Raw genomic sequence first — 13,236 nt, forward strand, 5'->3', positions numbered from 1 at the left:
AGTAATACTAACATAACTCACTTTCCCTGCATCTACATTTTGCACCCACTACTCTGGAAATTGAGTGGACTGGCTTTAAAAAGAAATCTAGTTTATGATTCCATTTACTCAGTATAAATACCTGCAAAAACCTGAATATTTTATTTGTCAAAATCTAGATACCCTCATTAAAAGAAGGAGGATTTAAGAAGAAATGTAGAATCTCTAGGATATTAAAACCACCACAGAAGAAAACAATCCTTAGTGACAGACATGGCATCACAGTTGAAAATATCAGTTGTTTTCCCTATCTCAGTTTATACACTTAAAAAAAAAAAAAAAAAAAAAAAAAACCTTTCCTTTAATCACATCTAATGTGTATGCTGTTGCATTCCCCAAATGTACATAAAGCTAAGATGAGCAGACGTGTAAAATTAAACAGCACTGTTAGTAGCATTAAGCCTTGAAGTTGCTTTATTACAGTCTCTTTCTCACTTAATAATTTGCTCCAAATGAATTCAGATATTTTAGGAACATTAAAAAAAAAAAAGGAGATTCCTTTTGCAGTATTCAACAGTTCTCTGATTATTCTCTCATGTGTTCTGTTACTAGACAAAGGGACTATTCCTGATGCTTTCACCAACATCTTACTGAAAGTTTTACTTTTGGCCAGGTGTGGTGGCTCACACCTGAATCCTAGCACATTGGGAGACCAAGGTAGGAGGATTGCTTGAGGCAAGGGATTTAAGACCAACTTAAAATAGCAAGACCCCATCTTTAAAAAAAAATTAAAAACAAAGTTTTACTTTCCAGGTATGTGAAGCAATCTCTTAAGGAACAGTGTGTGATGATATCTGAAATGTTAATAGGAGGAAGGATGTAATTGCACAGAAAGTGAAGGTTTTGCATTAACAAGGGTTAAGTAAGACAAACAAGATCTTGTCGTCTTCAAATACTATGAAGTATCTTTTTACAAGTTTGACAAAGGTGATTCACAAAAACATACTACCAAGTTTATAATCTAAATGAGAGCAGCTGATGGAGAAAACAAGAAAAATAACATTTATAAAGCAGCCATCTTTTTGACTAACAGAAATATCAGCTGGTTTAAATGTTAGAACACTTACTCACTTTAAAAATCAAGGTATCTTGAGAAACCCACCCCCACCCCAAATTAAGTCCAAGCTTATAAGCCCAGCACATACCTCTATGTAAAATCTTTAAACTCCACAAATAAGTAAGGCCTTTAACAACCTAAATTTAGGAAAAAGAAAACAGTACAATTATCAATTACAGTTTTTATAAGAACCTTTCCATATTTAAATATATCAACTTTTTTCTTTTTTTTTTTTGAGACAGGGTCTTGCCCTGTCACCTAGGCTGAAGTGCTGTGGGATACAATCATTGTTCACTGTAGCCTCGACCTCCTGGGCTCAAGCAATTCTCCCACCTCAGCTGCCTGAGTAGCTGGGACCACAGGTGTGTACCACCATGCCTGGATAATTTCTTTCTTTCTTTTTTTTTTTTTTTTTTTTTTGGTAGAAACAGGGATCTCACTAATGTTGCCTAAGCTGGTCTTGAACTCCTGGGCTTAAGTGATCCTCCTGCCTTGGCCTCCCAAAGTGCTGGGGTTACAGGTGCGAACCACCACGTGCAGCCTAACTCTTCCTTTAAAACTCTGTCAACCAATAAGCATTCACTGAACATCTGTCATTTCTGTGTGAGGCTCGGAGGGAATACCAAAGGTTAAAGCCACAGGTTTCTTCCTTTAATGAGCTTATACTGTTCTGAAGATCAGGTACTCCAAAAGAAAGAAAGAAGTACATGTGTATATAAAATGATCTGGAAGTATAATTGCTAAATTCATAATGATGCTAAGCCAGGCAAGGAGAGAAACAGGAAAGAGGGACAATGGCTTTCTTAATTTTCTATATTTCTGTGTGTAAAACATTTTTGAAGTCATGACACTTATGACCATGGAGAGACTTTTTTTCTGAGACAGGATCTCACTCTGTTGCCCAGGCTGGAGTGCAGTGGTGCAATCACAGCACACTGTAACCTCAAACTCCTGGGATCAAACAATTGTCCCGCCTCAGCCTCCTGAGTAGGTGGGACTACAGGTGGACACCACCACACCCTGCTAATTTTAAAATATTTTTTGAAGGGATATGATTTTGTTTTGTTATCCAGCCTGATTTTGAACTCCTAACCTTAAGGGATCCGTCTGCCTCGGCCTCCCAAATCTCTGGAACCACAGGTGGGAGTCACCATGCCTGGCCTGAAGAGATATTTTTTAAAAGTTAACTAATGAAATAAGGCAGTGGGTAGAATAGAAACTGCTTTTCCTATTGGTAGTCAGAAAGACTTACTAACGTGTTGCCTCTTGAGTAACGAATTTAACTTAAACGAAAAAAGGGAAGGAAGTGTTTAGGTCAAGGTAAAAATATATAATCAAGGCCGGGCGCGGTGGCTCAAGCCTGTAATCCCAGCACTTTGGGAGGCCGAGGCGGGTGGATCACTAGGTCAAGAGATCGAGACCATCCTGGTCAACATAGTGAAACCCCGTCTCTACTAAAAATACAAAATATTAGCTGGGCATGGTGGCGCACGCCTGTAATCCCAGCTACTCAGGAGGCTGAGGCAGGAGAATTGCCTGAACCCAGGAGGCGGAGGTTGCGGTGAGCCGAGATCGCGCCATTGCACTCCAGCCTGGGTAACAAGAGCGAAACTCCGCCTCAAAAAAAAAAATATATATATATATATATATATATAATCAAAGTGTTGGGGCAGTGTACTCTCCGACATATCAAAGTCATGAAAGACAAGGAAATACTGAGGCATTAGAGAGGCATGCAATGAATAATCCTAGACTGGAAGTAGAGCCAGAATTGTTTTCCTTTGGTCTGTACAGGGTATTACTGGACAATTGGTGAAATTTGAATAAGGACTATTAAGTAGATAATAGTATTGTATCAATACTAGTTTCCCGATTTTAATCAGTGATTACATAAGGTAATGTCTTTGTTCTTAGGAAATAGATATCTAACCTATTTTGGGATAAAGGCTGTGGTATCTGTAACTTATTCTCAAATGTTTCAGGAAAAAAATTTGTATATAGATTTTTAACCAAATGTGGTAAACTGTTAACAACTGGGGAATATGGATGAAGCATCATCTGCGGGAATTTTTTGTATTAGTCTCACAACTTTTCCATAAGTTCAAAACAATCTCAAAATAAAAAGTTTCCCCAAAATTTATAAAGTTTATTGGGGGTAGGAAAGAACAAAGTATATCAAGATGGTCCTCAAAAGCCAGTCTGGCTGGCACAAAGCATATATGTTGACAAGACATACTATTCAAAGGGCAGATCAAGGAAATAAAATGAGAAAATACAAACATCCGAATTAGATTTGCATTTGTCACTTTCATAGCCAGAGTTAAGAATAATCAGTCAAATGAGATACTGAAGAAAAGATGTTTCCATGACCCTAAGTACATGGGTTATAAGTACAACCTACTATGTGGAAAATTTAATCAGTGGTTGCCATTAATAACTTTAAAAATCTTTACATATAAATTACTATGAAAGGAAATGCACATGTTTTATTCATAACCATGGACCCTATATGCATGAGTATGAACTTATGAATTTCAAGGTTGATTATTCATAGACACCAGATATACTGAACAAATCACTATTAGTCAAAATTTACTGTAAGAATTTAAAAATATCCATCATTATAGAGAATTCTGGGTGAGTCAGGACTACAAGAACAAGAAAACCTACCATTACCATGAGAAGTAACTGAGTGGTTTACATATCTTGAAAATGGTAAGAAGAGGGTTAGGGGATAAATATGCAAGGATTCTAGTTGATCAAGGAAGCCGAAGAGCAACTGTAAAATAAAAAACGGAGGCTGGGAACAGTGGTTCATGCCTGTAGTCCCAGCACTTTGGGAGGACGAGGTGGGTGGATCACGAGGTCAGGAGATTGACACCATTCTGGCTAACACGGTGAAACCCTGTCTCTACTAAAAATACAAAAAATTAGCCGGGCGTGGTCGCACATGCCTGTAATCCCCCCTACTCGGGAGGCTGAGGCAGGAGAATTGCTTGAACCCAGGAGGCAAAGGTTGCAGTGAGCCGAGATCACAACACTGCACTCTAGCCTGGGCAACAGAGTGGGATTCCATCTCAAAAAAAGAGAAAGAAAGAAAGAAATGCAAGGGGAGAAAGCCAATATCCAAATACTAAAGATCTAGAAGACAAAATCTATATCAATTAATACTGAACAAAGGTTAACATATTTTAATCGTTCTTATAGGGTGCAATGTACTCCTGAAAGATTTGCTAACATAGATTCATCAATTCCAGTACACGTTTGTCTATTGTATGAGAACAGCATATGTTTTTATAACAAATGACTTCTTCCAGAGTTTGGAAATAACTGGCATTACAATAAAACACATGTGTACTGGACAGTAAAACAACACAAAAGAAAATATCAAAATATTAATAAGAATTTTATCACAGAAAGAAACATAAAAATATTTCTTTAAATGTTTATAAAAATTAACATCCATAATGAAAACAATTTTCTCTTTGAGTAGCAGGAGGAAGTCATCTTATTTAGCATGGAGGAAATCATCTTCTCCATTCTGAGGAAGTAGGGTTAAAATTTTCAACTTAGAAGCTTAGTTGAATATTATAAAACCTATCCATTAAACACAGCTCGCCACTAAAAACTGGTTCCATACAAAATGAATTTTCAGAAAACATGTAGGGAAAGGCAATCCAATATATTTGAATTGTCAGGGAGAAAAAAGTAAAACAAATACTGATTTTATAATATTTGCTAAAATTATATATTTTGTTAGAGATTCAAAATGAAAATATTATTCTTCTTTGTCAAAATACACTACACTTTTCCTTAGAAACATCTAAATTCTGGTGAAAAAGGAGCTAGAAATCTGTGAAATGAAAATCTAAAGGATATTATTGGTATTCAGTAGGCTGGGTTTCACAACAATGACTTGACAAAGCCTTGACACTAAAAGTACTTGTATCTGTTGTCAATCACTCGCTCCTTGACATGTCAAGTGCACATCCTTTCAGGGACAACTTCAATCAACATTAGCACTCAAAATACAGTACACAGTGTCACCGCCTCAGAAATGAGAAGAAAAATAGAATGTGTTAGGTGGCAGGGAAAGGCAGAAAGGCATTCCTCTTTATAGAAGACCAGATTCAAATGGATAGTAGAGAAAAACCACTGAGCAAGTTGGAAGGCTGAAATCAGGTATATAAAAATTCCTTTGGGTTAAAAAAAATGCTCTCTTTCCACACATTTTACAAGAGGAAATTTGAATAACATATCACAGAGGCCAACAGAGGTCCATACTATAATGAACCTTGGACCTATGAACCTGTCTTGCATGTCAGATTATTAGACCCTGGAAAATAAAGTTAATTTGGGAAAAGAAAGGTACCTAAAGATATGAAAATAATCTGAAGCAATTGTATGTGTTGCTCCATTATTCTCTCAATAAGTCTCTTTGTTTATATTTTAGCCTACCTCTTTCTTTCACTCCTGCCTCTATTTTTTTTTTTTTTTTTTTTTCTCTTCTCTTCTCATTCTGTCAGGAAAATACAGTGAGAAAGCAAGGGGTCTGGTGTCAGATAGCCCTGTATTCAAATGTGTACTGACTAATTCGATGATAACTCTGGGTAACCTGGTTAACTTTTCTAAACCTCATCTTGTATATGCACAGAGTATGTTCAATAATCTACACTTTACATGGTGGCTATAATGGTTAAATGACATAATATCTGTAGAGAAAGCATGCAATGGTGATTGGCACAGGAATTGTTCAATGTACACCTATTTCCCTACTCTCTCTTTCTAATTCTGTTACTTTTGACTTGGCAACAGCATCCATGTGCTTTCTTGGCCTCAATGAGGAAATTCAAGGAAAAGATGTTGATGCCATCTTCAGTACACTTTAAGAGAGATAACCAAGGATACTGGGAACACAATCAGACTATTTAGTTTATACATCATAACCTACAGCTGATCAATTCGTTAGTCTTATTTTGACTTGTACAACCCTCCTGGTGTCAGGTATTAGCCATGGGCCAATCTAGTGTTTGTCAGCTGCAACAAATGATAATCCAGATTTGTAGCCTACTCAGATTACATATTTTTAAAAATACACTTTGGAGGCATTACATAAACCTAGGCTCCAGCAGAATTTATTAAAAGTGGCAAAGAGCAAAATTATCAAAAGCATTTCTTCTCCTCCAGCTATAATAAGTTTTCATTACTATGACCTGATGAGCCACGAAAGCTGGAGAAATTAGACACATATTTAGGGGAAAAACCCTTAATTTAAAAAAGTAAGGGCAAATATAAATCCTTTGGAGTAGCACTTATTTTAATGCCTTTCACTAAAATAATTTGTGTCATATTTTCATTCACTTAATAGGCAAGCCCTGTATTTGACGCTGAATTATTTTTTCTGCTGACTCTATTCACTTCAACAGTCTTCCTACTCCAGTAGAATCGAAAAGATCAGTGGCCTTGTGTGGATGCCCTAAACAAGAGGGAAGTAAGATTTATGAAGTTTACGAAGAACATGTTTCTCTACTGAAGATGGAAGATTTCTATTTTTGCCAAGTTCCATAGATAATTGAGTACAGAGAACTTGTATACTTTTTTACTTTTTCAATTGGTATCCTTGCCTTTTTTTGCCCTTTATTATATCTGTTATTAAACTTTACAGCCAAGAACTGCCAAAAGCCACAAAGCATTCATTCTCTCCTGAGATTAGAACAGGAAACGAAACATTTATTTTCATCTAAAATAGTGATTCAAGTACTCAAATTTCATATGAATCTACCTACACATGTAGATGAGAAGCAACTTAGCAGCAATAGCATCAGAAAAGAAAGTTCTCATCACCCAGGGCAGTTCACACTAATAATTAGAAAGAAAAAAGAAAAGCTGTGAATTACAATGAACTAAGACTAAGTAAGTGTCCATGTTGGATTAAAGAATTTGAGTTGTCATTTTGATGTATAATGAATGTGAAAATCAGCCATTTAATTAAATGGTACATGGTACAATCACTTTGTTCTACATTAAAACGCTGAAGTTATAGTGCTTTTAGTTTAGCAATTGTTTACTATTATACCACCCATGACTTCTCTCAGACGCTGTTTAACCTATATTATTCTAAATGTGAAATCTGGAACTTAAGAGAACATTATAGTAATGTTAGTTTAGTTGATACATTTCATCATATTAGTGTATATAGAAAATACAGGAATATGGGAAAACTGCTTTAAATCACATAAGGAATAAATTTCTAGATGTAGTTGATGAAAAAATTAAAAACCAGGAACACAAAAAAACTGCAAAAAGTCTTTACATAGACTGCTTTAATAACTGACTTCTAAAGCATTTGCGAATCATGCCTACAACTACAAAATGTAAAAACACAAAAAAGTAGGTTTTTTTGTTTTTGTTTTTGTTTTTGTTTTTGTTTTTGAAGAAGAAGAACTTGGAAATTTTATCAGTCAATAAGAACAACAAGGTCCCTGCAAACACATGAACAGGCTGGAGTTCATAAGCGTGTGACTATGTTGTGATAGTGGGTGGGATGGTCTATGAAAAGAAGAAAGAACAGAACAGTTAAGACGGTCTTGGCAGCCACCTGAGATTGAAGAACAAGAAAAAAAAAACATTCTGAGAATATAAGAAGAATGAGTTTGATTAGAAGGATTAAAACATTCATATTCACATTCATATTTTCTAACACTGAAGCCATATACTTACCGCTACTGCAATTCTTCCAAGGACATGTTCTGGGATTTTCCTATATACATCCAAAGATCCCCCTGTAGAGATAAACGTGCCATGTTACCACAAATGAAACTACCAGAGCAGTGCACTGGGATCCTCCTCTGTGTACTCACTGCGAGAGTATGTTTCTACCCTTCTTACACCACACATTGGATGCGTAGTATACAACTTGTTTTCAGTCCAATGTTATCTATAACATAATCATACTTCCTGATGAAGTATAACTAGATAATTCCATTTTGTTCCTAAGTGTATAGTCACATACGTGAAAAACTGAAAGAAACTAGTCAAGGGCAAGCTAAGAAACTACACTTTATGTAAACTTAAATACATATACAAAATCATAAAGATCAATATGGATAATGACATTTAGGTGCCTGCCTTTTGTAACAGTTTTTCTCAAATGTAAACCAGGGTACTATGTTAGAATTTTCATATTAACCCAACAAAAGCTAGAATACATGCAGAGAACCACTACTTTGCTCCTTAATGATATGATTATGAGATCTGTTTTAATAATATGTAATAACCTTTAAGAGTCAAACTGAAGTATATCAGTCTTTCAGTTCTATAAAAAATTATTACAGAGTATTTGACAAATATTTTTTCCTATCAGAGGCTAAAATTCATATTTAACACTATATTACTGGTTGACTTACAAGTATGCCTCATAAGGTACTAAACATGAAGTACGCCATTCTTTTGAAATGCAAATGTGAATACTTTCATGTCAACTTTTTATAAAACTGAACATCAGAGAAAATATTTTTCTCTGTAAAAATAGTCAATGCATATATAAACCCGTATGTATGCAGGTATACATATATATGCATATAGACACATGCATATATATGTGGCTACTGACTTTACATTTATCTTATTTAAAGCAAATAGAGAAAAATGATCACTCTTAGTTAACCTTTGCTTGTAGTTTCCAGATTTGAACAAGAAACTAGGAAACCACAGTGTAACTAAACATTATACTCTGGCTCTGGGTGCTACTGGGAAGATAATGAAAAAACGACACTTCTGCTATGAACTGAACAATCCTTATTTACTAAAATGACATTTTTATTATAGATGCAATAAAAGAAAGAATACAGCAGGAAAACATTTTATGTTCTCATTGATCTTTCAGATAAATTGGCAGTAGCAAGGATAAACAAAATAAAAAAGATCAAGCTTTACATGCTGGCATTTGGAAGACTGACAAATGCAGCTTTTTGGACCAATCCCTTATGAAGTGAATGATATGACTGGCTCAAAACTAGGAGGTGAAAACCCATCCACATGTACCAGTAACAACTTCTAAGAGGACATTTATTTTTACAAAGGATATAAATCAGGGCTTACTTGACTAAAGGGACAATGGTTTCAACAAGCTAACCCCAAAAAACAAAGATTACTTGACCACCATTATCAGTAGAAGAAGCCAAAAAGGAATCTAATTTTGAGGTAGTTCATTGGTTTTTAACCTCAGTGAGACCCACTTTTCTTAACTATCCATATGGCTAAATGTTTTTTTTTTCCTTTTTCTTTTTTTTTTTTTTTGAGATAGAGTCTCCCTCTGTCGCCCAGGCTGGAGTACAGTGGTAAGATCTCGGCTCACCACAACCTCTGCCTTCCGTGTTCAAGTGATTCTCCTGCCTCAGCCTTCTGAGTAGCTAGGATTACTTGCAGGTGCTTGCCACCATGCCCGGCTAATTTTTGCATTTTTAGTAGAGGCGGGGTTTCACTCTGTTGGCCAGGTTGGTCTCGAACTCCTGACCTCACGATCTGCCTGCCTCAGCCTCCCAACATGCTGGGATTACAGGTGTGAGCCACTGTGCCCAGCCCCATATGGCTAAATCTTTACACAGCTGGCTCCATGATATCAATGATTCATCTTGTCTTTTCATGTCCATTAGAGATAAATGTCATAGGTGGAAAAATAATGCAGCAGATCCGCTCAGAATTAAGAGTTCCTTGAAGAGGTGCAGTGGCTCACGCTGTAATCTCAGCACTTTGGGAAGCCAAGGAGGGTGGATCACAAGGTCAGAAGTTCAAGACCAGCCTGGCCAAGATGGTGAAAGCCTGTTTCTACTAAAAATACAAAAATTAGCAGGGCATGGTGGCAGGCACCTGTAATCTCAGCTACTCAGGAGGCTGTGGTAGGAGAATTACTTCAACCCAGGCGGCAGAGGTTACAGTGAGCCCAGAGCACGCCACTGCACTCCAGCCTGGGAGATAGAGTGAGACTCTGTCTCAAAAAAAAAAAAAAAAAAAGAATTTCTGTTACGTTTGATGAGTTATTTTTCTGCAATTCAGTTAATTCTTATCAGACTAAAAGTGGCAGGGGGGTTCGTTTAATTTTTCTCTGTCTTATTATCATTTCTATCCTACAGGTCTATCCAAAAATGCAACTCTCAGACCGATCAAACATTAGTGCAGGAAAGGACATTAAAGATCAGTCCGGCCAGGCATGGTGGCTCACGCCTGTAATCCCAGCACTTTGGGAGGCCAAGGCAAGTGGATCACCTGAGGTTAGGCATTCGAGACCAGCCTGGCTAATACAGTGAAACTCCATCTCTACTAAAAATACAAAAATTAGCCAAGTGTGGTGGCAGGTACCTGTAATCTCAGCTACTAAGGAGGCTGAGGCAGGAGAATTGCTTGAACCCAGGAGGCAGAGGTTGCAGTAAGCTGAGATCGTGCCACTGCACTCCAGCCTGGGCAACAAGAGTAAGGCTCCATCTCAAAAAAAATATCATTCCAGCAACTTTATTTGACAGATGGGGAAAACAGTCCCAGCAATGCGAATGTTCTAGGTAAAGCCTGAGTCAGCTGATAGCAGAGCTCAGAGAAGACGTGAACCTTTGAAGTTTCATAAGTTAGAGATTTAAAAGGTGGCTGAGCACAGTGTCTCTCACCTGTAATCCCAGCACTTTGGGAGGCCAAGGCATGTGGATCACATGAGGTCAGGAGTTTGAGACCAGCCTAGGAAACACGGCAAAAGCTTGTCTCTACCAAAAATACAAAAATTAGCTGGGCATGGTGGCACACATGTGTAGACCCAGTTACTTAGGAGGCTGAGGCAGGAGAATCACTTGAATCTAGGAGACGAAGGCTGCAGTGAGCAGACTGCATCACTGCACTCCAGCCTGGGTGACAGAGTGAGATATTGTCTCAAAAAAAGATGTAAAAGGTTTCCTCATGATGTGACATAGCTTGAGAATCACATGTGAACTTTCTGCAGTTTAAAAAGTCTCATGCAATGTGATACTACGACATACATTGACAGAATTTAATTTTAGCTGAGATGGTGGTATTCAAGGCATTTAGAAACTCATTCATTTGTGGCTTGGTAGGTTTGAACTTTTTGCTTGAGATTCCAAGGTTACCGGATTGTTCCCTGCGACCTGTCACTTTTCTTTGTTCCGAGAAGTAACCAAATAGAAATTATGAGGTTGAAAAGTATAAGAAGTGAAAATTTATTAGAGAGGATCAATGGTGTATTAGAGAAAGCAGAAGGAATGATCAAGGGAGGTAAAGAAAGGTCAATTGAGATTATTCTATCTGATGATGAAAACAAAAGAAAATGAAGATAAATGAACACATTCTCAGAGACCTGTAGAATACTATCCAGCATACAAACATATGCATAATGGGAGATCAGAAAGAGAGGAGAAATAGGAAAAAGCAGAAAGAATATTTGAGGAAATAATGACCCCAAACTTCTTAAATTTAGTTTTAAAAAGTTAATCTATACATCCAAGAAGCTCAATAGACTTCACATAGGATAAACTCAAAGAGATCCATACCTATATACATTTTTATCAAATTATCTATAGCCAAAGACAAAAGAAAATCTTGAAAGCAGCAAGATAAGTGACATGTCAATTATAAATAATCCTCAAAAAGATCAAGAGCTGATCATTCATCAGAAACCATAAAGGTCAGAGGCAGGGGAATGACATATTTGAACAGCTGAAAGAAGAAGACTGTAAACCAAAAATTCTATATCCAGCAAAAAACTATTCTACAAAACTGAAGGAGAAATTAAGATACTCTCAAATAAACTGGGAAATTTATCTCAGAATATTGAGAATCAATCAATAGTTGACCTACCCTACAAGAAATAAAATACAATCTTTCAGACTAAAGGAACCTTAGACTGAACTTAAAAGACTCAGATCCACATGAAGAAATAAATAACACTGGTAAAGGTAACTGCATATGCAAATATAAATGACAGGATAAATGTATGTTTTGTTTGTATCTCTTTTGTTCTCCTATATGATTTAAGAGACAATTGCATAATTTTAAATTTGTGTTAGATACACAATATATAAGATTGTCATTTATGACAATAACAGCATAAAAGAGATGAGAAGAAATTGAGCTATATAGAAGTAAAGTTGTTGTATACTATTAAAATAAAGTTATACTAATCTGGATTAAATTTTTGTAAGTTAAGAAGTTAATTGTAATCCCTAGGGCAACATTAAGATTATAACTCAAAAAAATAGACTAAAAAAACCATGGAGAATTTAAATGGTACATTAGAAAACATCTATTTGACATTAAAGAAAGCAATAACAGAAGAACATGAAAGGCATGACTTATAGAAAACAAATAGAACGGGGATAGAATAGGGATATAAATTTCACCTTGCTAGTAATTAAATAAATGTAAAAGGTTTAAGTATTCTAATTAAATAAGAGATTGGCAGAATTAATTAATTTAAAAAATGATACAACTACATGCTGTTTACAACAGAAGTACTTTATATTTAAAGACACAAACAGGTTAAAAAATGATGGAAAATGATATACCATTTAAACAGTAATCAACAGGGAGCTGGAGTGACTATACTCGTGGAAAAAATAGACTTTTAGATACTTATTGTTAAATGTTGTTACTAGAGACAAACACATTTTCTAATGATAAAAGGATCAATCCATCGAGAAGCTATAACAATTATAAACATGCATGCACCTAACAACAGAGTGCCAAAATATATGAAACATAAACTGAAAGAACTTAAAGGAGAAATAGACAACTCAAAAATATTAGTTTTTGAAACTTCAATACCTCACTTTAAAAAATGGACAAAACTAAACAAAAGATTAGTAAGAAAATACTAAGCGGTATTATAAATCAATCAGAATTAACTGACATGTGAAGGGTACTTCACTTAATAACAGAATACACTCTTCTCAAATGCACATATGTGGAAATTAGGCAACATATACCTAAATAAAAATGGGTCAGAAAGAAGTCACAAGAGATTTCTGTAATAGAAAAATGGAAAATACTTTAAGATTAATGAAAATAAAAACACAACATACCAAAACTTCTAGAATGCAACTAAAGCAGTGCTCAGAGGAAAATTTATAACCTACATTAAATAA

General features: G+C 35.8%; 1 protein-coding gene across 4 annotated transcripts in view; it reads right to left on the bottom strand.

The window, feature by feature from the left end:
• MAP2K5 (mitogen-activated protein kinase kinase 5) overlaps window positions 1–13,236 on the bottom strand; it is a 273,895-nt gene that overhangs the window by 150,387 nt on the left and 110,272 nt on the right. For all 4 annotated transcript variants that reach the window (XM_003929695.4, XM_003929694.4, XM_074392748.1 and 1 more), the window contains exons 12-13: window positions 7,817–7,878; window positions 1,185–1,233 (exon numbers count right to left, since the gene is read on the bottom strand). In XM_003929695.4, coding sequence (XP_003929744.1) covers window positions 1,185–1,233; window positions 7,817–7,878 — 111 coding nt within the window. The remainder of the gene's footprint in view (window positions 1–1,184; window positions 1,234–7,816; window positions 7,879–13,236) is intronic.

This window comes from Saimiri boliviensis, chromosome 2 (assembly GCF_048565385.1).
Source record: "Saimiri boliviensis isolate mSaiBol1 chromosome 2, mSaiBol1.pri, whole genome shotgun sequence".
Taxonomy (NCBI): Eukaryota; Metazoa; Chordata; class Mammalia; order Primates; family Cebidae; genus Saimiri; species Saimiri boliviensis.